Source organism: Mytilus edulis, chromosome 7 (genome assembly GCF_963676685.1).
Source record: "Mytilus edulis chromosome 7, xbMytEdul2.2, whole genome shotgun sequence".
Lineage (NCBI taxonomy): Eukaryota > Metazoa > Mollusca > Bivalvia > Mytilida > Mytilidae > Mytilus > Mytilus edulis.
The window spans coordinates 41,247,299-41,269,519 of NC_092350.1; the positions used below are offsets into that span (position 1 = coordinate 41,247,299).

At 31.2% G+C, this 22,221-nt stretch overlaps 1 protein-coding gene across 1 annotated transcript; it reads left to right on the forward strand.

The window, feature by feature from the left end:
• LOC139481469 (uncharacterized) lies at window positions 1–21,041 on the forward strand. Its single transcript, XM_071264832.1, has 10 exons — window positions 1–110; window positions 3,234–3,424; window positions 3,785–3,842; window positions 6,141–6,250; window positions 7,149–7,292; window positions 9,718–9,840; window positions 11,932–12,068; window positions 12,804–13,027; window positions 17,967–18,059; window positions 20,596–21,041. The coding sequence occupies exons 2-10, from the start codon at window positions 3,241–3,243 to the stop codon at window positions 20,975–20,977; spliced, it is 1,455 nt and encodes a 484-aa protein (XP_071120933.1). The 5' UTR covers window positions 1–110; window positions 3,234–3,240; the 3' UTR covers window positions 20,978–21,041.
• The last annotated feature ends 1,180 nt before the right edge of the window (window positions 21,042–22,221 follow it).

A 22,221-nucleotide genomic window follows, 5' to 3' on the forward strand; every position in this document is an offset into this window, starting at 1 on the left:
AGAAACGGAAACGGAAGTGCTTTCTAGGTTACATGACGCCAAAATCTTGGACGAACTACAACTTTGACTTATATTCTTCCTTGTCTGCTGTTGTTTGGGCTAATGCATTGGTATAATTTTAAACCTTTGCAAAAAACTTATCATGGTCACTGCCTGTTCCACACACTTATAATAATTCAGATTCCAATCGGTGTTTCGGGGGTTTATAATTTTCCCCCTTTTAATATTTATTTTTTAATTATTTACTTTTGTTTACATATAATTGTTCCATATATCCAAACAAGGAAAAAATCATAAAATATACTTAGAGAACATTGGATGATAGATCAATGAAATTTTACATTTCTGCTTGAATATTTTGTCTGGGCCTCAGGTAACAGGTTGTATCAGGTCCATTCGCACATGTATAACTGTCAACTTTTCAAAATCTATGTGGGGGATTTTAAGCGAAAGAGGATCCTATGCATCTCTTACATTGTCATATGTGTTTTCAATCTACAACTTCATGTACTACAGGGCTCGACATTAACGCTTGTCCGATTGTCCGCTACCAGAGGTAAAAAAGGGCGGACAAGTAAAACCCCAGTAGAGCTTGTCTGATGGGACAAGTAAAATAATCTGTAGAAAATAATTTAAATCCCACTCTGATGATCAAACGAAATTCGTTAATCAATAAGGTTCTAAAAATGTTATTTAATTTGACCTGTTATAAGATTACAAAATCAATCGATAATAAATTTAAACTGTTGTCTTGTCATATACTTCGGCATAGAAAAAACACATTCTGTAAACGTAAACCAGTCATCGACACTCTTACTACTGAATCTTCCTCCGATCATTAAGAACAACCTCCAATGGAGAAACTTTATCAGTGATGCGCTTTAAAGATACGGAACTCAGCTTTGAGATTAAGATAACAATATTGACTGAGACGGACATTTTATAAACAAACCCCTTCAATACAATCATGGACTTAACAAAATTTGGTTTCACTACATCTGGGAAAAAGAAAAAAACAAAAGACGAAGAAGAGTATAAAGAAAGGAAGAAAGAATACAAGCTTAAAAGACAGAGGACGTATTTACCGAGCTGGGAAGAGGAATTCTTTGGGTTAAAATATGCTGTTCATACGGACGATGATGGGAAGGTTGATGAGTCAAAATCAAAAACTGTGATATGCCAAACGTGTAACAACTATTCTGATTTAGCAGATAGAAATTGCTCTATGTTCATAGGAACAAGTGCTTTCAGAAAAGATACATAAGTTGCTAACAATCTCAGTCTTCAATCACTGGTGGTCAAGTGGAAGACAGAAAAGACCAGGCTTCAACCCTCATGAGTTTAGAGGATTGAGAGCACTACCAGATCCTGACTCACTCTGATGATGACATTGATGACAACTAGATAATTAGAACCCTTTTGACTAAATGCAGTAGCCATTTTTGACTAGGATGTCACTAGATAATAAATATATAAACTATAACTGTTATATTCTTTTATTTCACTTTGTGCTAGCCATTAACATAAAAATTAACTATATTTTTAAAAGAAAAAAAAAGTTCACAATTATTTTTCGGACAAGTAAAATTCCATTCGGACAAGTTCATTTTGGTAAGTACTTGTCCTACAGGACAAGTTAAAAAAAAAGTTATTGTAGAGGCCTGTACTATATTGTTTGAATATAAAGGATGTTTGTTCTTTAAAAACAGTTAAAAACAGTTTGAAATCAAATCAAAACGTTAAACATGTACAATAGCCTTTTTACCTCATTTGAATGCCGTTTTGATTTGTTGATTAGTTTACAGAATAAAAAAAAAATTAAATTCAGGTCAACACCTCTCATGGGGGATTTCATTTTCAATCATATGGATGTTTATGCAATATAATTATATGCATTAACTTAAACCTTTCATTCAAAGATAATGATTGGACTGGACATGCTGGAAAAAAACAAATTATTTTCTTTTTAAAAAAATGAACTATATTTTTATAATTCATGCAATTACATGAAGCATCTTACAAAAATATGAACTTTTTGACTTATTATTTTTGTTATTGGTTTTAATGCTTACAATACACCTAATTGCTATTTATTCCATTCCGGATAAGTTCTAAAATTACTCAACTTTTTCATCCAGTTGAAACTATCTGGGACCCTGTTTAAACAATGCACCATGCAAGATACTTTTTAATGAGACCTGTTTAAACCACCGTAAATACTTCATACAAAATATTTTTTTACTTCAATTTTAATTTCGAAAAAAGTGGATAATACTCTGTCAAAGTTTTTTAATGGTCGCTTTCTAAAGTTTTTCCTCCCTCAGCTCACTACTGATGACCTCTATTTTCGGCGGCATGACCCAAACAGGAAGTTGTGTAAATGACTGTTTTTCCCGGATTGGACTAAATAGCGATAAGGTGTATGGTTTTCTCATTAGTTTTGTTTTATGTTTTCTCTTGTCGAGGCCTTTCAGAGCATGTTTTGCCGTTTGAGTTTTACTTATTGTTAAAGTTCATTCAGTGACCTATAGTTGCTGACATCCACATCCTTTGATTTATAGTGTACAGTTTCATTGACAATCATCATGATCATGCCAGTCATCTCCTTTAACTTTATTTTATAATACTATGCATGTAGGATCCATAATGTCATTATAGATGTGCATGTAGTAATAAATTAATGTAATGAAAAAGCCACTTATGAGAGTTAGTACTCAGAAAAAGCACATAGTCCTACATAATGCATACTCATTACATTGTATATATGCATCAAAATCATGGTCAATGACCACATTAGAAATCTACAATGTAGTTGAGTTATAACATGTATAATGCAAGGACACATGTTTGACTATTGTTAACACTCATATATATAAACATGTAATTTGTAAAATGTAAAAAAAAACACAGTCTTGTTTATATTAGATATAGGAAGATGTGGTATGAGTGCCAATGAGACAACTCTCAATCCAAGTAACAATTTATAAAAGTAAACCATTATACATGTAGGTCAAGGTACATTTGTACGGCCTTCAACACAGAGCCTTGGCAAACAGCAAGCTATAAATGGGCCGAAAAATTGCTAGTGTAAAACTATTCAGATGGGAAAACCAAGTCTAATCTATATAAAAAGGAGAAACACTTATGAATAACACAAACAGAAGACAACCACTGAACATATTGTTTATATTAGCATGATTTAAAATTATATTTTATTTACATGTACAATGAAGATGGAAGATGGCTGACCAGAATGATAGTGATTCAGACTGGGACAGTACTCTAGACTTTACATCTCCAAGACAACCTGGTTTATCTCAGCCACCAAGGATTGACATTGAAATAGAAGATGAAGATTTTAGTAGACAGGATTCCAGGGCTGATCCAAAACCTATGCCTGCAGAAAGATATTCAGTGGCATTAAGTTAGTTTATTCATATAACTTGTATAATGTTAAAGGAAAGTTTAAATCATTTCACTTTTGGAGAAAATATTTTATATCGTGTATATTGTGATCAGACATTACAATTCCTAGTTTTTTTCATTTTTACCACTATTACTTTGAACAAGGAGTCTTACAAAAAATTAAAGATACACAATAGTCATATTATCCAGCCATATTTTAAGAAAATTTGAAGTACACTGTAATTATTAGTTATAAATATTTTGTTCCAAATCAGTTGATAACACGGTCACCTGCACCTAAAGTTTGTGTATTAATAGGTGACAAAAGGCAAATCATGAGATGAATATCATAACATGTATATCCATATTTTTTTATCAGATAACAAGAAAAATTCTGAAGATAAGAAAAGGCAGAGAGATGATAGTCAAGTACCAGAGTAAGTTTTATCTTGTATATATTTAATAGTTGACTTTCAGCAGCAAATATGTTATGCATTTTGTACCTTATTCAGTGATATGCTTTTTAGATGAAAAGTTTTAAAAATGAATTTGATTCCTCTAAAAATTTATATGTTTATTACAGATTTAGACTAAATTTGTATTCTACTTTTTCACAATTCACGATGACATTGCTCTTTAGGCAAATTTCATAGTTAGTCTCTCCAGGGTATTCCAGCTTATTTTTATATCTTATATAATGGTTAAACATATTAGAAAGGTACTCATATAATATGTATCTGGATTGTTTTCCTCCAATTTTATGGAAGTTGCAGGATTGGAAATTAGTCATTTTTATGCCCAGGTGACGAAAAGTCTTTTACATTTTCATACATCATGTTCATAATAGAGTAAAAATTCATTTATGATAGCTGTCCTTGTGAGAAATCAAATTTTTGTCAAGCCTTCGACTTAAGTCGAAAAAGCGATCCTAAGCGATCCTACATTTCGTCGGCAGCGTCCACAAATTTTCACTCTGTGGTTAAAGTTTTTGAAATTTTAATAACTTTCTTAAACCATACTGGATTTCTACCAAAATTGGACAGAATAAAATTGAGAATGGAAATGGGGAATGTGTCAAAGAGACAACAACCCGACCAAAGAGAAGACAACAGCAGAAGGTCACCAACAGGTCTTCAATGCAGGGAGAAATTCCTGCACCCGGAGGCGTCCTTCAGCTGGCCCCTAAACAATATATATACTAGTTCAGTGATAGAAGCTTGTGTTTATGATCATAAGATATTATCCAGAAGTAAATTTTGTAAAAAATAAATATGTTTTTTCCTTATTTTACTTTTAAATGGACTTAGATTTTCTGTCAGAAAACAACACATTCACTCTGTGGTTAATTTAAAAAAAATTTTAATGACTTTCTTGTACTATTTTTAATTTGTACCAAACTTTGACAGAAGCTTATTTTTGCTCAAAAGTTATAACTTGAAGGAAATTTTGTTAATATTTTGTACCTGTGTATCTGTATTTAACTTATAAATGGACTTAGTTTTTCTTCCAGTTAATATAACATACTGTACATGTCTGCAGTTAAAATTTTTAACACATTTATTAGATTCATAAACTATTCAGATTTTTACCAAACTTGGACAGAAGCTTCTTACAATCAAAAGATAGCATCAAGAGGAATATTTTTATTGATTTTTATCCTCATTTTGTTGAGCCTGCGATTTACAGCAAAAGTAGGTGAGACACCGGGTTCCATGAAACCCTTCCAAATTTTTAGTTAGTGTTTTTACATAATACCCACATATGCCAAAACTAGTTGTTAGCTTGACATTTCACTTATCATGTTCATTTTTTATTGTTGACATTCACATTTTACTTCCTTTTAAATTTGCAGCCCTGGAGTTTGAAAGAAATGAAAAAAAAAAATTGTTTCCAACATATTGATAATGGAATATATAGATCATAACTACTGCTGGGTCATCAAACATGTCTTGCAGACAACAATTTCAAGTTGTGTTTCAGCAACACTGACTACTAAATCTAATGTTTGCTGCACCTTATTCACGCCTCCAGATTAGTTTCATCTTAGCTTTTTCATATTTTTGACCATTTATTTAGATAAATACTTGGGACATCAGTCTCAATATACAATTATAATTCTTATATGATTTATATATTAGGAAATACATTGATATGATTGGTCGAGAGAACTTCCGGTAGTTGATCTGGATGTTGGTTATTTTTCGATAGACGACGTTGACCGAACTTCTTTTCGTAACCAATGTAAACCAGATGGTGGCGATATTAACACCGATGTTAACAAAATTTATTTTCACTGCACGTTAATCGTTGAATAAAATGATACACAAAAAAATTCATTTGAATAATAATAAGAGTTTTTACAGTTAACTTTTTATCAGATAGCAAATTTTATAGAGTACAAATCTTTGCGTTAACCAACAAATATATTCATGCGCCAGGCATATTCAATGACATAAATATACAATTTAGGTGTAATAGAGGTAACGCATGTGGAAAAATATATTCCTTATTTCCAATTTTAAAGAATTATAAGGATTAAATGCCGTTTTAAAGGAATTTATTGGTGTATTAACTGGACCAAGTCACTCACAAACGTATCATAAAAGTCCTTCAGACTTTTAGTTGTTTGTGAGTGAATTGGTCGAGTTTATACACCAATAAATTCCTTTAAAAAGGTGTTTAATCCTATAATAAAAAAAAATATAAACTCTTAAGTAGAATTTTTTTTTTTTTAGAATAAAAGAACCTCCTCTATATGCAACAGTCCAGAAAGATTCTCGTGGTAAGGTTGTAGAAACCAAAACCAATGATAGTCCTCCATACAACTTTAGACAGGCAATGACAGGTATGGGTTAATAAAACAAATTATGAAATTATAGCATAGGCTAACAATTCTCAGTTGTATCCTTCATGTCCTTGAATAGATGACAGCTGTTTCTTTCTGCTTGATGGAGTTAAACTGTGTTATAACATTATCTTGGTGTATGCTCTTGTATAGAAAGGGCCTTTTTATTACAATAATTAACAGATGATTTACTCCATCCGTCTCTTTTTCTGTCTTGTTTTTTTTTTATTGATATTTCCAAAGTTTTGTGACTTTAATGGTAGAAAAATCAGATAAGTTACACTTAAGCATTTTTTAAGTATCAAGTTTGTTATCAGAATTATATGTATATATATACACAGTGCTGGGAGGTAGAAAATTAGGCAATTTTTGATCGTGATAATATATGGAACATTTATTGTCAATTATTTGCAATGAAAGGCTATAATAGTACTAGTGAAATTATATGGATATGTTAGTATTAGATACACATTTCAGAGAGTTTTCCCCGAATGGGTGCACATGTATCTTAATTTGAAACAAGACATAATGGCCAATGACAAATGAGAGTTTTTAAAAAATTAAGGAGGGGGTCTTTCATCCTTTTGATTTTGACTATTTGTTATTGGAAATCATGATAAATGCAGGGTATCCAATTTCATTTAATGACATCTTAGTGTCAGTTATTGTAATGCAGGTTTTTAAGATACAAAACATTACCTCTGACAAGACATTTTTATATTCTAAACGAAATTTTTAAGTAGTAATCTATTTGTAAAAAGGGCTAAATAAATTATCTTTTTCAGAATGATATGGAAATGAGATCATTTGTATGTACAAATCAAAATAAACATTATAGAAAAATTTACCTGCAAGTAGCATTAACGTAAGCTTATTTAAATATTTTATTTATATGAAGGTCCAATTACACCTGGTGGTCAGAGGGAACCAGCCAGACCTGGGAAGGACAGAAAAGGAAATCTGTATGATGTAGCAAGGAGTCCGAGTGATGGCAATGAACAACAACGAAAAGCTACAGTCACAAAGGAAGAAAGCTTCAGAAGTAAGTTTATCTAATTATATTTGTATCTGTAGTTTAAATAAATAAAATAAACAAAAAAGTTATGCATAGAAATGAAATGTTAAAAAAGCAAAGTACTAGGTGATGTTTAACAACCTGGACATTTGTCTGTGACCTTTGTAATGTTTGGGTGTTAGAGAAATTAAGACAGTTTTGTAAAAAAAACCTATTATATTAATTTATAATGTCAGCTGTATTACAAGTTTAATCTAAGCCATAACCTGAGACATTTGTAATTTTTAAGATAGAATTTTATTTATAGTTTTTGGTCAAGGTAGTTTTTAGCTAACCTGGCCGAAGGGCCATGTGAGCTTATGCCACCACTTGGCGTCCGTCGTCGTCCGTCGTCTGTTGTCGTCTGTCGTCGTAAACTATTTCAAGAATCTTCTCCTCTGAAACTACTTGGCCAAATACTTCCAAACTTTAACTGAATGTTTCTTAGGGTATCTAGTTTATAAATTGTATCCGAAGTTTTGATCTATCAACAAACATGGTCGCCATTGCTAAAAATAGAACAAAGTGGTCAAATACAGTTTTTGGCTTATATCTCAAAAATGAAAGCATTTAGAGCAAATCTGACATGGGGGTAAAAATGTTCATTAGGTCAAGATCTATCAGCCCTGAAATTTTCAGATGAATCAACCAACCCATTGTTGGGTTGCTGCCAATTAAGGAGGCTCGAGGGTATAAAAATTTCAGAAAAAAAATAAACATTTGTTTTTCATTACAAATTTTATTTATTACCATTTGTAGTTGTTACTTTATCATATGGTACAAAAAAAAATTAAAAAAAATGATTCGTGTTGGCCCCAGATGACTTTTAAAATGTAAACTGATCATCTAAAAAGTTCCAAATTATTTCCCTTTGGTGGAAAAATGCCATTTTTTGGCTTTAAAATTGAAATATCTCTTTTAACTCATTGGTGACCTATATTTTTTAATATAATTTCGATATATGCTGTACTTAAACTAAATTATTGTAAAATTTGAGCAATTTCTGTAATAAATTTCTTTTTTTATTTCGATATTACCTTTATTTCTCTTATTAGTTCAACAGGAAAAAAACACTTTTACAAAGATGTATGCTTCTTTCGAAGGCAGATTGTGAGCGCAAATGAACGGTGACCCCATTTTTTTTTTTTTCTCTTAACTATAAGATAAAGTTCATTTATAGAAAAATATTGAGAAATCCTATATAAATGATTTAGACCCGCGAACCCCCTTAATTGGTAATTTTAAGGACATTTTGCAGTTTTTGGTCATTATCTTGAATATTATTATAGATAAAGATTAAAAGATAAACTGTAAACAGCAAAAATGATCAGCAAAGTAAGATCTACAAATAAGTTAATATGACCAAAATTGTCAATTGACCCCTTAAGGGGTTATTGTCCTTTAATGACAATTTTTCACAATTTGTTCATCATATTTGCTAACTTTAAAAAATCTTCTCCTCTAAAACTACTCAACCAAATTCAACCAAACTTCAACTGAATGATCAGTAGGGTGTATAAAATAAAGTTTGTGTTTTATTTTCTATTTCGTCAAAAAACATGGCCGTCATGAACACAGGGTAAAATGCAGTTTTTGGCTTATATCTCCAAAACTCCAGCATTTAGAGCAAATAAGACAAGAAGTTATAGTATTTATTAGGTCAAGGTCTACCTGTCCTGAAATTTTCAGCTGAATTGGGTAACTGGTTTTTCAGGTATAATTCCCTTGAATTGATGATTTTAAAGAAAGTTTGCAGTTTTTGGTTATTATCTTGAATATTATTATAGATACAGATAAACTGTTTATAGCAAAAATGTTAAGCAAAGTAAGATCTACAATTAAGTCAATTTGACCAAAATTGTCAATTGACCCCTTAAGGAGTTTTTGCCCTATAAAGATTTTTTTCACAATTTGTTCATCATGTTGACTTACTTTTAAAAATCTTCTCCTTTGAAACTGCTACATGTATATCAATTTCAGCCAAACTTAGGCTAAATGAGTTTCAGAGTATCTAGTATAAATTTTATATTTTATTTCCTTGTATGTCAAGAAACATAGCTCCTATGGCTAAAATAGAACATAGGAGAAAATAAATTGAAAAGCCAAAATAATCATTGTTGTCTCTTTGACACATTCCCCATTTCCATTCTCAATTTTATTGATGAGAGATTTAACCAAAAAAATTAAGGTGAGCGATTCAGGCTCTTGAGAGCCTCTTGTTGATGAAGTTGAAGTCCAATTAGAGTTTTTACCCCAATTTTATGGTCCACTGAACATGGAAAATGAAAGAGCCAGAAGGGCATCTATGTACTATGGACAGATTCTTGTTTTAAATGTATACTTCACGCCACCATCAAACATGAAATGATTGAGGATGCATGAGTAGTTACATATATAATTATATTTTTATTAGGTGTGAATTCCTGGGATTCAGATGCTGATGAAAAGACTCTACAGGAATTAAGACAAAATTTTACTGTTGAGAAACAGAGAGAACAAGAAGCTGAATCACTTAAACTTCAACTACAGCACCAAGGTACAACTTTATACAAAAAATCTAATCTTAACAATTTTTTTTTATTCTTTTCCATACATATACTAATAGAAGTGACATCAAACTTTATATAGACTTCTTTACATGATGATGTTTTTACTGAAATTATCATGCAATAGACTATACTACATGCATGACTACATTATATACAGTCATGTGCAATTGTTTAGGTCAACTGTGTGAAATAACGGACATATATCTAAAATTTATAACTGCTTCATGAAAATTGCTTTATATGTATAAGACCATTATTGGCAATAACTTGATAATACATTTTTGAGGATTAAAATAATGTAACATTTAAACAAACAAAACGTTTTAGAGATAATTGTAATGATAGAATGACTTAACTGTTTCTGTCTGGTACACATGTACAGCGTTTCAGTCATACATAGAAATGACATCTGTATAATATTTTTAATACTTGTTATTTCCAAAGAGGATAGATAGTAGCTCAAGCTAAAAGTTGAATTTGTAATCTTTGAAAATCATTTGTTTCTAGCAATATATATAGCAGATGTGGTCAAATGATCTAGAGCGCTGGACATGAGGCTAACGATTGGTGCTGTAGTGTATCAAAGGTGTGAGTTCAAGCCCATTTAGGGACAAAAATTTGTGGGCATAAAATTCTACTACTGTTGGTTGTAATTTTCAGACATATAAAATTGAGAATGGAAATGGGGAATGTGTCAAAGAGACAACAACCCTGACCATAGAGCAGACAACAGCCGAAGTCAAACAATGTGTCTTCAATGTAGCGAGAAACTCTCTCACCCAGAGGCATCCTTCAGCTGGACCCTAAACAAATATGTATACTAGTTCAGCAGGGTTTAAGCTAGGATTTTGAGAGCTTTAGTCACTTTTGCGCACTATGAAAATCAACCTTTTTTTTGTGTAACAGCAAGGGACCAAGGATGTATGCATGTTACTAGCTAAGTCTAGCTTCATCTTTGACTTTGTCAAATTTTAAAAGCCTTAGGCATGATTGGCAGTCAGTATTGTATGATTTGACTGTATTGGCCCTTATTATGAAAGATTCTGACATGGCATGTGGAAACTTAGTTCACAATTTCTCTTCAGTTTGTTCCAGAGGACATTCCTAATCAACAAAAGTTGGATTCATTTTTTTTTAAACAAGGAATCACAGCAAAAAATAACTTGCAATGATTATATATCACTGCATAATCATTATCCTTGTAAAACGTCTAAATCGAAATTTGGAAATCATTTCTATTAAGTTGAAACTGTATAAAATCCTTTTTGGAACAAGTATAATGACTGAAAGGAGGTTGTAAACAAATCAAGAATAGATCATATTTACTACTACTCTATAAATAGTCACAGGTATACTTTTACGCATGCATAGCACACAGTACAGGAAGCCCCTGTTTAACTCGTGAAGACGTCTCAGAACGTTTTGAATAAAATTCTATATTTTAAATGGAAATTGTCGAAAGTATTTGATGGGAATTTATATTAATTATGACGCAAATGTGTTCAAATGACGAATCTTTGACAAACGAACTTCAAATTGTGATTGTTTGAGAAATATTGAGATTCAAATGCGAACTGTCCAGGGGGTAAAAATTTCTAACAAATGACGAAACTTTATTCCTGGTTGTTGAAAAGCCAACTGACTGATTCTCCTGGGGAAATAATTATGATGGTCAATTATGAGGTTTATTAATAATTAACGGATTAGCGACCCATCTGATAGCGATAAGCGGATACGTTGTAATCACAACTTGTAACACCTGTTGAAAATGTTAATTACCTGGGGGTCATAAACTTGTCAAAAACATAAAGACAGGTAGATTTGTAGTTTTTAATGCGAAAAATTGATTTGAAATACTTTCTTCAATGGGAAAACCCTTTTGTAAATTACGAAAGTGACGAGCGCTAGCAAAATCACTGTAATTCAGTGATAATGGATGTCCTACTAAACTCTGAATTATACACAAGAAACTAAAATTAAAAACTATACAAGACTAACTAAGGCCCTGACTTTAGACTGACGCAAAATTGCATATACATATATATATTATATATATGGTTGTGTTTATGTTTTTTTAGATCCATTATATGATGACCCAATGGGTACAAATAGATCTGAACCTACATGGAAGAGTTTAACCAGTGGGTTTGGTGAAAAGATTGCTAGGCTTTCAGGAAGAGGCAAAACACCAAAAAATAATAACAGAAATCAAAATGTAAGTTTTCATAGATCCTATAAAGTTTTATTTAAGCTTGTGTTTTAATTCATTGAGTGATTCAATCAGATTGATGTAAATGTTTAATACAATAGTGTAATCTCCCTAATCAGACACCTGAGTATTCCAACACTATGCTTAATCCAACATTTTTTTCTAGTCCCCAAGTCAGTCGTATAACACAGGTTACACTGTAATTGCATTACATGTTTGTTAATCTGATTGGGTAACAGCAATCTAAATTAACCTTCATTTCAAATTGAAATGTATGATGCATGATGCCACCAGCTTCCACAAGAAAGTGAACAGGAAAATGTATAGAAATCTTGTTTTCATGAAAAAATGTATTTATTACCATTGAATGCTTCTTTTAGTAACTTTATAGTTTTGTAAAAGTGTTGATCGTGCACACAATATAGAATGTTTATATTACAGGCAAAAACTGATCAATTCAAGTTAAACATATATAGAGTTCATCAAATGATAGCTAAAACTATGTTTATGCTCTATTTACCTTGACTTGAGACATATTGAATATATATTTGTCTAATTTTGTGTAAACATAAAATTTAAAATCATGTTGTGGCATTTTATAGCTGACTATACATTATGTCCTATTCTGCTTCAATTGGACTTTACAGGATATTTTGTCATTGGAAATCATACAACATCTCCTTGTTTTATATATATTTACTGTATGTAGGAAAAAAAATAATTTACTGTCTAATTTTTAAGGATGTACCTCAGCAGTCAAGACAACGACAAGAGCATCGACCCCAGCAGCCAGCGCCTAGTGACTTAAAACCTATAGCATTGAGGGCAACACAAGATATCTTCCGTGCATCAGGGTTGGCAGATAAAGAAGAAGTTCCAGAAACTACAGAGGATGATTTAAAGATGTTCCAGTCATATGCAGCCCCCATCTTCCCACCTTATGTAACAAAAGAGGATGAGGGAGCGTAAGTCTTTAATTTAAAAAAAAAATTATCAACTATTTTAACTTTTGAAGGTTTTTTTGCTTTTTGTTCTTGATCCATGTTAGGTGATTCAACCAAAAAATTAAGAATAATCTATAGGAATTGATTTTGTTTTCAGCTCTTTAACTTCTCCTGCATGATAGTAATGTTGAGGGATTAAAGAGCTGATGAAATTATGTTTAAATCAATAAATATTACAAAGTAATTCACCAAATTCTGACTAATGTGTCTTAACACTAAAATTCCATATGAAAGTTCAAGATATAACAATCAGAGGCTGAAAGTTCAAGATATAACAATCAGAGGCTGAAAGTTCAAGATATAACAATCAGAGGCTGAAAGTTCAAGATATAACAATCAGAGGCTGAAAGTTCAAGATATAACAATCAGAGGCTGAAAGTTCAAGATATAACAATCAGAGGCTGAAAGTTCAAGATATAACAATCAGAGGCTGAAAGTTTAAGATATAACAATCAGAGGCTGAAAGTTCAAGATATAACAATCAGAGGCTGAAAGTTCAAGATATAACAATCAGAGGCTGAAAGTTCAAGATATAACAATCAGAGGCTGAAAGTTCAAGATATAACAATCAGAGGCTGAAAGTTCAAGATATAACAATCAGAGGCTGAAAGTTTAAGATATAACAATCAGAGGCTGAAAGTTCAAGATATAACAATCAGAGGCTGAAAGTTCAAGATATAACAATCAGAGGCTGAAAGTTCAAGATATAACAATCAGAGGCTGAAAGTTTAGCTGTATGTCTGAGACTCTATTAGATAACAGTTTCAGCTAAATTTCATGTAAACAACATGTATGATGTTGGACTTGGTTTTCAAAAAATGTATAAAAAACATAAAACAGCTAATTATTCCCCTCCATTGCCCGGGCCGTGATATTGGTCATATGAAGTTAATCTATTGTAAAGTTTAAAAAATAAATAAATCTTTCTTTAAATATTTCTTCAATAGACAGTTTACAGTCTTGGACAATGTTTGAGTGATAGGGTGACATTTTTGAACACATTTGCATCTGTTCACATCTATTAATTTACTATATAAATAGTATTTTATTTGAAACAGAATGAAATTCAGGTAAGGAGAGTTTGGATTTGATTAACAAGCAGTTTACTTTTAATGTATCAAAGCTTTTAATCTTTCATTTGAACATGCAATGCAATATATTCAATTTCTGTGAATTAACTATTTGTCAGACTTACACAGTAGAACCTGTACAAACTAGCTTGATATTGGACTAGTGAAAAAGGGTTGGTTTCAACTGTAGGTCCACTATAACCCTTGGTTTATTATTCAGGTTTCTGTTTTGACAGAAAGTTATAAACTTGTGAAGTCAGATATTTTATATTTAGAAATTCTGTCTCACTGTAAATTGTAAACTGATAAACACAAATATCGTAATCATGGTAATAACCTTCAGTTTCACTATAAGTGCATTGTTTTCTTTTGCATGAAAATCCTCGTGTTGTATTAATTGTTCTTTGAGAGTTTCAGTTTACTTCCATCATTCATTTAATTCCTATTAAAAATAAAGAATTTCATCAATTGAAATTTCATCATGATAAAAAAAATTGTGGTACAATGTGCAATACCTATAAACTCAACAATGGAATTTAGTCATCCAGGTCTTATTCATTATAAGGGTCTTTGGTTTAAGGTTAGGGTTCACAACAGGGAACCCAGCATTTTGAAAATACATATTTCTAAGCCTGCTATTTGAAATTTATCAAGTTATAAATGAAATATATATTCCTAATTCTTTCAGTTTATTTTGATTAAAACTTAATAGTGTTTCAATAATGAGGTTCACAGTTGCTAATTGATAATCCTGAAAATCATCTTGTTTGAACAATTGTGTGTTGACTACAATTGGATCTATACTGTTATCATGTAAAGTTAATTAATAAAAAGGTAACAAAAATGTAATTAAGAGTATTGGGAATGCCTAATTTGATCAAAATTTGGAATACACGGTCCAATTTACAGAGAGTAATTTTACAAAGTCTTTAAATGGGAAAAAATGAAACTTTAATTTTCAATGGAACAGGGAAAAGGTTTATTCATGGTCAGGTTTACCCAGGTTTTACTGCAAACTAGTGCCACTTGTTCTTTAACAGCACTCAATGATATAAGGTGTATGGGGCAAGAGCAAAGTTTTGGTTTTATTTTTTATGAGTGTGGTTTTAGGGTAATATATTAAGTTTGGAATTTGAATATATTAGTATACAAGATGCTAGCAGTTATATGTACAGTATTAATATATGCAGTTGCTGCAATGTTCATAGCATGTTCTTGTACATTAAAATAAAAATTGTATCAGAAGAGAAAATAAGAAGTTAATGCTAGCATCTCATCCTATTCCTATGTTTCCATTGGTTTCTCTTGTTTATATATATATACCTCAAAATTCAGAAGAGCAGTCTCAGCAAGGAAGAATTAAATACAAACTATCCCATTCTCTTTAAAAACACCATCCCCTTTTTAGCTCACCTCACCTGGCAATTGTCGTTGTCGTCGTCTGTCGTCGTTAACTTTTACAAAAATCTTCTCCTCTGAAACTACTGGGCCAAAGTTAACCAAACTTGGCCACAATCATCATTGGGGTATCTAGTTTAAAAAATGTGTCCAGTGACCCTGCCAACCAACCAAGCTAAAAATAAAATATAGGGGTAAAATGTAGGTTTTGGCTTATAACTCTGAAACCAAAGCATTTATCGCAAATTTGACAAGGGGGTAAAAGTGTTTAAAAGGTCAAGATCTATCTGCCTTGAAATTTTCAGATGAATCGGACAACTGGTTGTTGGGTTGCTGCCCCCCATTTAGTAATTTTTAAAGAAATTTTGTCGTCTTTGTTTATAATCTTGAATACTATTATAGATAGAGATAAACTGTAAACAGCAATAATGTTTACAAAGTTAGAACTACAAATAAGTCAACATGACCAAAATGGTCAGTTGACCCCTTAAGGAGTTATTGCCCTTTCTAGTTAATATTTAACAATTTTTATTAATTTAGTAATTTTTTGTAAATTTTTACAAAATATTTTCCTCTGTAACTAAAGGGCCATGTTTATTATAGATAGAGAAAATTGTAAGTAGCAAGAATATTCAGTAAAGTAAGATCTACAAACACATCACCATCACCAAAACACAATGTTGTCATGAATCCATCTGCGTCCTTTGTTTAATATGCACATAGAACAAGGTGAGCACCACAGGCTCTTAAGAGCCTCTAGTTTAATAGATATTACATTCCTTGGCCTTGAATAATAAAATAAAATGTTGTTGGCTTTGAATAAAATTGTAGCTTTTTGGTTTAGTTTTAAGATATTTTTGTGTGCTGCATAAGGATATGATTGCTTGCTATCAAGCTATAACATTTTACTTGTTTGCAAATTTGTATGCCCCATTTATGGGCATTATGTTTTCTAGTCTGTGCGTCGGTTTATTTGTCAGTTTGTCCGTTCATTCATCAGTCTGTCCCACTTCAGGTGAAATTTTTTGGTCGAGGTTGTTTTTGATGAATTTGAAGTACAATCAACTTGTAACTTGGTACACATGTTCCCTATTATATGAATTTTATAATTTTATGCCAAATTTGAGATTTTACCTTATTTTTACGGTTCACTGAACATAGAAAATGTTCCCTTTTTTAAAGCTTTAAAAAAAGATATATAAAAAAGAAGATGTGGTTTGATTGCCAATGACAAAAATCTCCACATGCCCTGTATATTGTATTATCTGGCTATAATTATAAGGAGATGTTGGGTATAGGGAAAAAAAGTCCAGTGGCACTAAGTGGCACTAAACAAAAACAACAAAAATATCTATTTCTTTGGCTAATTAGCCTTAGAGAAAAAGATACTACTGCTGGCTAATATTTTGTTCACTTCATTATTGATTTTAGGATCAGATACATATTGAAACTTATATTTTTTTTTCTCAAGAAATATAATCTCTAAACATATTATATATACAGAAATGCAACATCAATCCACTCATATGTAATCGTCACTAGAAAAAACAATGATATCTATATTACTTTGGTTTATTAGCGATAAAGAAAAGAATATTACTGTTGGCTAATATTTAGTTCACTTCGTTATTGATGTAAGGGTCAGATAGATATTGAAACTTAATCTATTTTGGTTAACAAATATAATCTCAAATATGTATGACTTACCGGTAATTGTTTACATAGATTAGTTTTGTAATTTAAGTTAATGTTCTAATCATGATGTTTTTACTTAATCTTTATTTATTACCTAAATCCTGATATTTATTATTATGTTTTCTGTTTTGCTGTAGGCATAATAAGCTACTTTTATCATAAGATGTTTGTCTAAGCTAGCTTTTTTTTAATAGTATAATAGAAGTGATGATAATAATTAGATTTTAGCGCATGTGTGTAAAAAGGTTCAGAAAAATTTCAGACATTTCACAGGCTTCCTACACCAATAAAAACTGACACAAATAAAAACTGACAGCCTCGATATATTAAGAAAAAGTTCCCAGAGTGGAGTAAAATACCAACAGTCAAGCAATCCTAATTTCTGATATTTTGTTTCATGAAACCCTAGGGCAACAAACACTTTTTTAAAGTCAAGAAAACAAATATTGTAACAAAGTCCAGATAATTTAAGAATGATTTAAAATAGATTTTTTTTTCATTAATTTTCAGATGATAGACTAGTCCATTTATTTAAATGTTTTGGGGGTGTTTTTTACTATTGCCAAATTGTTTTACAACTTACTACGTCATATAAAGATTTACATCTGAAAGAGTGAAATTAAATCTCTTTTTCATATTTGGAAGATGTTTTGGTTATTAAATAGATGATTGGAGGTTAAAGAAAATTAATGCATTGATCACTTATATGATTCATTTTAATCCTGTTTATTTTTCAGATATACCTATTATTTTGGCCATACTAACAACCTTCAACAGTATGAAGTAGAAGATGAAGCTGAGCAGGCATTTATGCCAAAGATTGCTGAAAAGTAAGTGTAAAATATTTGACTTGTTACACAATGTATATTGATTGAACATTTGTGTTCACAGCTGATTTTCAAATAGATATAGGAAGATGTGGTATGAGTGCCAAGGAGACAAGTCTCCATACAAATAACAATTTATAAAAGTAAACCATTAAAGGTCAATGTACGGCCTTCAACACAGAGCCTTGGCTCACACCGAACAACAAGCTATAAAGGGCCCCGAAATTACTAGTGTAAAACCATTCAAACGGGAAAACCAACAGTCTTATCTATATAAAAAAAAAACGAGAAACGAGCAACACGTATAAATTACATAAACAAATGTTTAGATTGACTTGATTATTGAAATTATTTCGATTTCTTTTTTACAAATTTATAAAATTGCAAACTTAAAAGAACGTAGAATACTTCAAAAGAAATTAATATTTAGAAGTTCCAAAGGTTTTAACTTGAATAACTTCTCCACCAATAAAATCTGACCACCATGAAATAGCCACTAATGCTGATTGTGGCATTAAACACCAAAACTCACTGAAAAAATATCTAATCTTTACATATAATCAAATCACTCCTTATGTCTAATATTTAAGAAAGTTCGCTTCTCAATTTCAAAATAATTAACTTTTCAAAACATTAGTTTATTTTGATAAGGGATAAACAAAGGAATCAAAAGAGCAAAAAAAATATATCTAGGTCAATGTGCTTGTTTTCGAGATATTAGCCATTGAAATTTTGGTGGGAAAATATTCTGTCTAGACTTTTCATAGCTTTATCATTGACAAGTATAAGTTCTCAAAAACTTTTGCAGAATAATTGAATTTTTATAAGACTTTACAGATGGCTTATCTTTTAACATGTAAAATATTTTTAAAAAGAAAAATGAGGGTCAATGGGCAATTATTTTTAAGGCATTCTTATGGATAAAACCAGAGGATTCCAAAAATCTGACAAAATAGTCCAAAACATAAAGTTTTTATACGCCCATCAAAATTTTGACGGGACGTATTATGGTATACAAATGTCCGGTGTCCGTCCGTCCGTCCGTCCGTCTGTCCGTCTGTCTGTCCGGCGTAAACATGTCGCACCGTAACTTGAGAACGACTTATCCAAATTTCATGAAACTTAACATAGTTGTTTCTTATGATGGTCAAATGATCTGTATACTTTTTGGTGAAAATAGGATTAAAACTTTTTGAGTTACGGCACTTTGTAACTAAAACAGGGGTGTGTTTTTTTCACATGTCGCACCGTATCTCAAAAAAAATTCTTAATTATGGCTTAAAACTTTAAACACTTCTTAGTTATATTAATCTTAATATCTGTATACTTTTTGGTGATGATTCAAAATTTTATTTTTGAGTTATTGAGTATTTTGTAAAAAAAGGGGGAGGGTTTTTTTACATGTCGCACCATATCTCAAAAACGATTTATGATTATTGCTTAAAACTTTACACATGTCTTTGTTATATTAATCTGAAGATCTGTATACTTTTTGGTGATGATTAAAAATTTCATTTTTGAGTTATTGAGTATTTTGTAAAAAAAGAGGGAGGTTTTTTTTACATGTTGTGCCGTATCTCAAAAACCAATTATGATTATTGCTTAAAACTTTACACACTTCTTTGTTATATTAATCTAAAGATCTGTATACTTTTTGGTGATGATTCAAAACCTTGTTTTGGAGTTATTGAGTATTTTGTTAAACAGGGGAGGTTTTTTTTTACATGTCGCGCTGTATCTCAAAAATAATTTTTGATTATTGCTTAAAACTTTACACACTTCTTTGTTATATTAATCTAAAGATCTGTATACTTTTTGGTTTTGATTCAAAATTTTATTTTAGTGAAATTTACTTTTTTGTAAAAAAAAACAGGGTTGGGGATTTCACATGTCCCGCCGTGTCTCAAAAACAATATATGGTTATTGCTTAAAACTTTCTCAGAAACTATTTATGATTATTGCATGAAACTTCCACACAAGACGTCGGGCGTATCATGCGCTCATGGCGCAGCTGTTTATTATGAAATAAGGAATTGCCTCCCCTGAATCACTGCAGCACTTAATGATCTATGCATATACACATACTATGATATGAATTGTATGGATAAGGATTTGTAAAGGCATTTCCTTTTGTCAGATCTCTTTATTTAAATGAACAAGTATGATGTTTTAACATTCAAATATTATGACTTTGATCGAATAGATAACTAGAAACTTTGTTTGAACTGATTATATTCTTGTGTTTGCTTCAAAAATTTATACAAGAAAACTTAAATATCAATATCTGGCTATTTTAAACACTTATCTATGATTGTGTTAGGTGTCTATCTACAGTGTCATAATAACATTAATGGATAAATTTGTATAGGACAATGCCAATTTAAATATAAAAAAAACATGTAGACAGGGGGGTATTTAATATAAATTACTTTGAGGAAATGGGAGGGGATGTTTATAGTTTTCAATACAAATAGTATGAAAGTGAAAGTAACGTCATGTTTTGTCAAATGATTTGTTTATAAAATAATTTATTTTTCAGATTTGAAAGAATTCTGACAAGAATTTATCAAGAATTTTTTGGAGTTATTAGAATAATCACCAGCATAGCAATACTACTACTTGTGGAGACTTTAAACTATGTGTTGAAGTATGTTTTACAACCACTAGTGGTTGGAGTCCTGGGAACAATTGGAGAATTTTTCTTTAAACCATTGCTTTCCATATTTTTCAATGGATTTGTTCAGCCTTTTGGAATTTTCCTGTGGAATGCAGCTGTAAGCTTTAGACATATGTTTGGACCCCTTGGAGATATCCTGCGGAGAATACTGAAAGAGGTAGCAATGTGCTGTAAATCTTTTAAACCTATTGAGATACATTGGAAAACAGGGCATGGAACCAAATCTGATATTCAAAATGTCTAAGTAAAACAAGGAATGTGTTATGCAGCAGTTCTTTTATAGCAAATCTTTTGAAGAAAAAAATAAATAGAAATATCTTTTTTTCAGCAATTATTTGTTATTATGACAAATGTATTATACAAGAATATTCTGATCTGTTAGCAATTATTTTAAAGCAGTTTTGTGTTTACCATGTTTACAAATGGACATTTTGTCATTAGATTTCCTTTTAATTCCTGGGAGTTTCTTTTATCATTTATAAATAAATCATGTTTAACTTTGCAAATACAATGTTTTGTTTTCAGATTTTTTTTGTTTTAAAATTCTCATCATTTTAAAATTCGAAGTTAAAATAACAAAGAGAATTTCATATAAATTCAAAGTTTATCATCCTCATTATTATGTTAAATATTTTTTTTAAAGTTTGCAATAATATTAAGAATGTCTTTTATACATATTCTTATTTCATTTTGAAATTGCTGATTATTGTCAGGAAGTGAGTGGTTGTGAATTTGTTTTTAAAACAGAAATGACACCAATCTTGTAATAGATACTATGACAGTTGTCAATCATACCACATCTTCTTTTTATGCCCCACCTACGATAGTAGAGGGGCATTATGTTTTCTGGTCTGTGCGTCCGTCCGTCCGTCCGTTCGTTCGTCCGTCCGTCCGTCTGTCCCGCTTCAGGTTAAAGTTTTTGGTCAAGGTAGTTTTTGATGAAGTTTAAGTCCAATCGACTTCAAACTTAGTACACATGTCCCCTATGATATGATCTTTCTAATTTTAATGCCAAACTAGAGTTTTTACCCCAATTTCACGGTCCACTGAACATGGAAAATGATAGTGCGAGTGGGGCATTCGTGTACTGAGGACACATTCTTGTTTATATATGAAATGATTAGGCCTAAAATAAAATATTGTTTGTTTCCCCAATCCCGACCGACCGGGAAAAATCGCCGCGACCGGAATAATTTTATTGCCGATTTTGTGTAGAATTTTTTTTTTATCGAAATTCATGTGGTGGTGCGGTGCTCCTATGAAATGGACAAGTCAAATACATAAGACATAAGGAGACGCTGTTCTTCAAAGCGCCTTTGAAATCAGCATTGTTGAAAACGCCTTGATGACGCGACTTGGCTTCTTATTCCACGTGGTCTCGGGTCTTTACGATATTCAGAACAATATTCTCTAGACTGTTCATAGATTTACATGGACGCCGTTCTGTCAGTTTTTGTTGCCGTTTATTCGAAGATTTTCGAAGAAGGA

Bases quoted from the DNA above. Each gene is read 5' to 3' on its own strand.
- LOC139481469 (XM_071264832.1), top strand. From the start codon at position 3,241: ATGGCTGACCAGAATGATAGTGATTCAGACTGGGACAGTACTCTAGAC. The intron at 3,843-6,140 runs GTAAGTTTTATC...TTTTTTTTTTAG, and splicing joins GATGATAGTCAAGTACCAGA to AATAAAAGAACCTCCTCTAT. The intron at 13,028-17,966 runs GTAAGTCTTTAA...TTTATTTTTCAG, and splicing joins ACAAAAGAGGATGAGGGAGC to ATATACCTATTATTTTGGCC.